Source organism: Gossypium arboreum, chromosome 2, assembly GCF_025698485.1.
Source record: "Gossypium arboreum isolate Shixiya-1 chromosome 2, ASM2569848v2, whole genome shotgun sequence".
Lineage (NCBI taxonomy): Eukaryota > Viridiplantae > Streptophyta > Magnoliopsida > Malvales > Malvaceae > Gossypium > Gossypium arboreum.
Window position 1 is genome coordinate 103,919,994 of NC_069071.1, and position 2,007 is coordinate 103,922,000.

The following is a 2,007-nucleotide window of genomic DNA, read 5'->3' on the forward strand; positions in this document are numbered from 1 at the left end:
AAATCAAATAACTTGGTTCTTGACTTAATTGGATCTTAGGTTAGAAGCTTACAATGCAATGTTTAATCTAGATTTCGATATTGTTTATAAGCTTTAGTTATTTAGTGCTATATGTTAGTATTAATTAGCTCCCGGAGTTTTAACAGACTAGCCTAAGAAGATAAGCCAACGTTTTTACAGCTTCAAGCATTGGAACCCTTTCCTGGTATCATATAACATAATCACAGAGTTTGATGTTGTAGAATGCTGTCTCAGGAATTTAAACATGCATGGTGAAATATATTAGAAGGAAAACGGAAAAAGGAAAAGAAAGCACCTATTTTATTATTCTCTCACAAATCATCAAAGACAAAATAAAGGAACAGTGTCATAGCAAACCCAACAAAGCTGGATCAGTTCACTGTTGTGATGCATACAGAAGAAGGTCAAACATCTTTATTTGAACGTTTACTGATTTCATTAGAGACAAAAAGCTACATTGAGTCCACTAAGACTCCATTCCCGAAAGGCCTTTGGTTGTAGCAGTCAAGATTGTTACCATAGCCAACTCCTAGCATTTCACAGTACCTCTTATAGAACCCAATGCGGTCTTCTACCTTTGCATCCCAACCCTTACCGCATTCAAGGCCTCCGTTGATAATATTTGTGATCACACCATACCCTGGAACCCGTCCCTCTGCCTGATCACTACCAGAGGGTGACCATGCTCCAACGACCACATCGTGGCAAGATGGCTTCGGTGATTGCGGAGTCATCCAAAACCAAAACGCAGACTTGAAGGAAATTGTGGGATCACTTGATAGCAGGTCTGGGTTGTTTAACAAGTCCACCCCTATGGACCGTCCACATTGCCCGTAGTTGTAGTTCCTGAAGCACCAAAGTTGATTAGTTATGACAATGTCAACATCTTACCATAAATATAGCATTTCAAGAGAAGAAGCGAATGGTGAAAGAGGATGCAGTTACCAAGTAAGTTGCATGGGACCCCGGCCAAAATATTGTTTACCAGGAGCACAAGGGTAGTTCGGACTCCAAGCGCAGTAAGGGGAAGGGTTCAATTCCCTATTGTAACAGTATCCCCATGCATAATGACCATCCGGTGCAGCCCACCCTGCCCCACCTGCAGCAATGCATCAATCATCAAATTTAATTTGTTAAATCGATAATGTTTTCTGAGATTGTCTGCAAAAGTCATGTTGAAAAGATGATGAACATTGTGTATCTAGTTTCCAAATGGACTAACCAGTAGTTTCATGGGAAGTTTGGGCTAAGAAGGCAGCTATTTCCCTCTTCCGAGTAGCTTGGTCACCAGTTGTAGCGAAGGCAGGAAAAGAACGTGCAGCAGCAATGAAAGCATCATAGGTATAGAAGCCACGGGCAGGACAACCCCCATCGTCCCTATGCAAAAGCATCCGATCAAACGTCTCTCTTGATATAAGATTGGTTAGCCCACCAGGCCCAGGGGCAGGGCCACTACCGCTGCACTGACTTTGGCAACCCGGAACTGTGCAGTAGTTAACAGTACTGCCACACCAACCAAATTGGCTACAACATAGACCACCGGGGCAAAGAGCACCGCCTGCTTGCCTTCCACACTGCTCAGCTGATCCTATGACTACATAGGATAAGAACAAAAGGAAAACTGACAAGAGCCGAAGAAAGCTCATTTTTTATTTGATTTTGTCGATGTGGGATGAAGCACGAATGGAAGGATGCACATTTATATAGAGTGGGATTGATGGTGAACCATAGGTTAATATTTTTTTACTGTTAGTTTAGATCGGCTGGATAAGAAGAAAGGTAGCAAATATAGGGATCCGAACTCCAGACTTACTCTACACCTAATGAACTGAGATTTTGATCTCATCATGTGCTTGACTTGTCAATTTAAGGTGGTAGAGCATCTTACCTACATTATCTGAAAACGAAACTAAGGACTGGTACGTGGGCGGCTATTCAATCATTTTAACTTCTCGTACATGAATTCTTTTTTCTTTTCTTTTAAAT

The 2,007-nt window shown here is 41.8% G+C and overlaps 1 protein-coding gene across 1 annotated transcript; it reads right to left on the minus strand.

The window, feature by feature from the left end:
- Positions 1-302: 302 nt before the first annotated feature.
- On the minus strand, positions 303-1,845 carry LOC128283919 (endochitinase 1-like). The gene is made up of 3 exons (XM_053021332.1): positions 1,244-1,845; positions 967-1,120; positions 303-867 (listed from the first exon to the last, which is right to left on the minus strand). Exons 1-3 carry the CDS (start codon positions 1,665-1,667, stop codon positions 474-476), a joined length of 972 nt encoding a protein of 323 aa, XP_052877292.1. The 5' UTR covers positions 1,668-1,845; the 3' UTR covers positions 303-473.
- Positions 1,846-2,007: the final 162 nt, after the last annotated feature.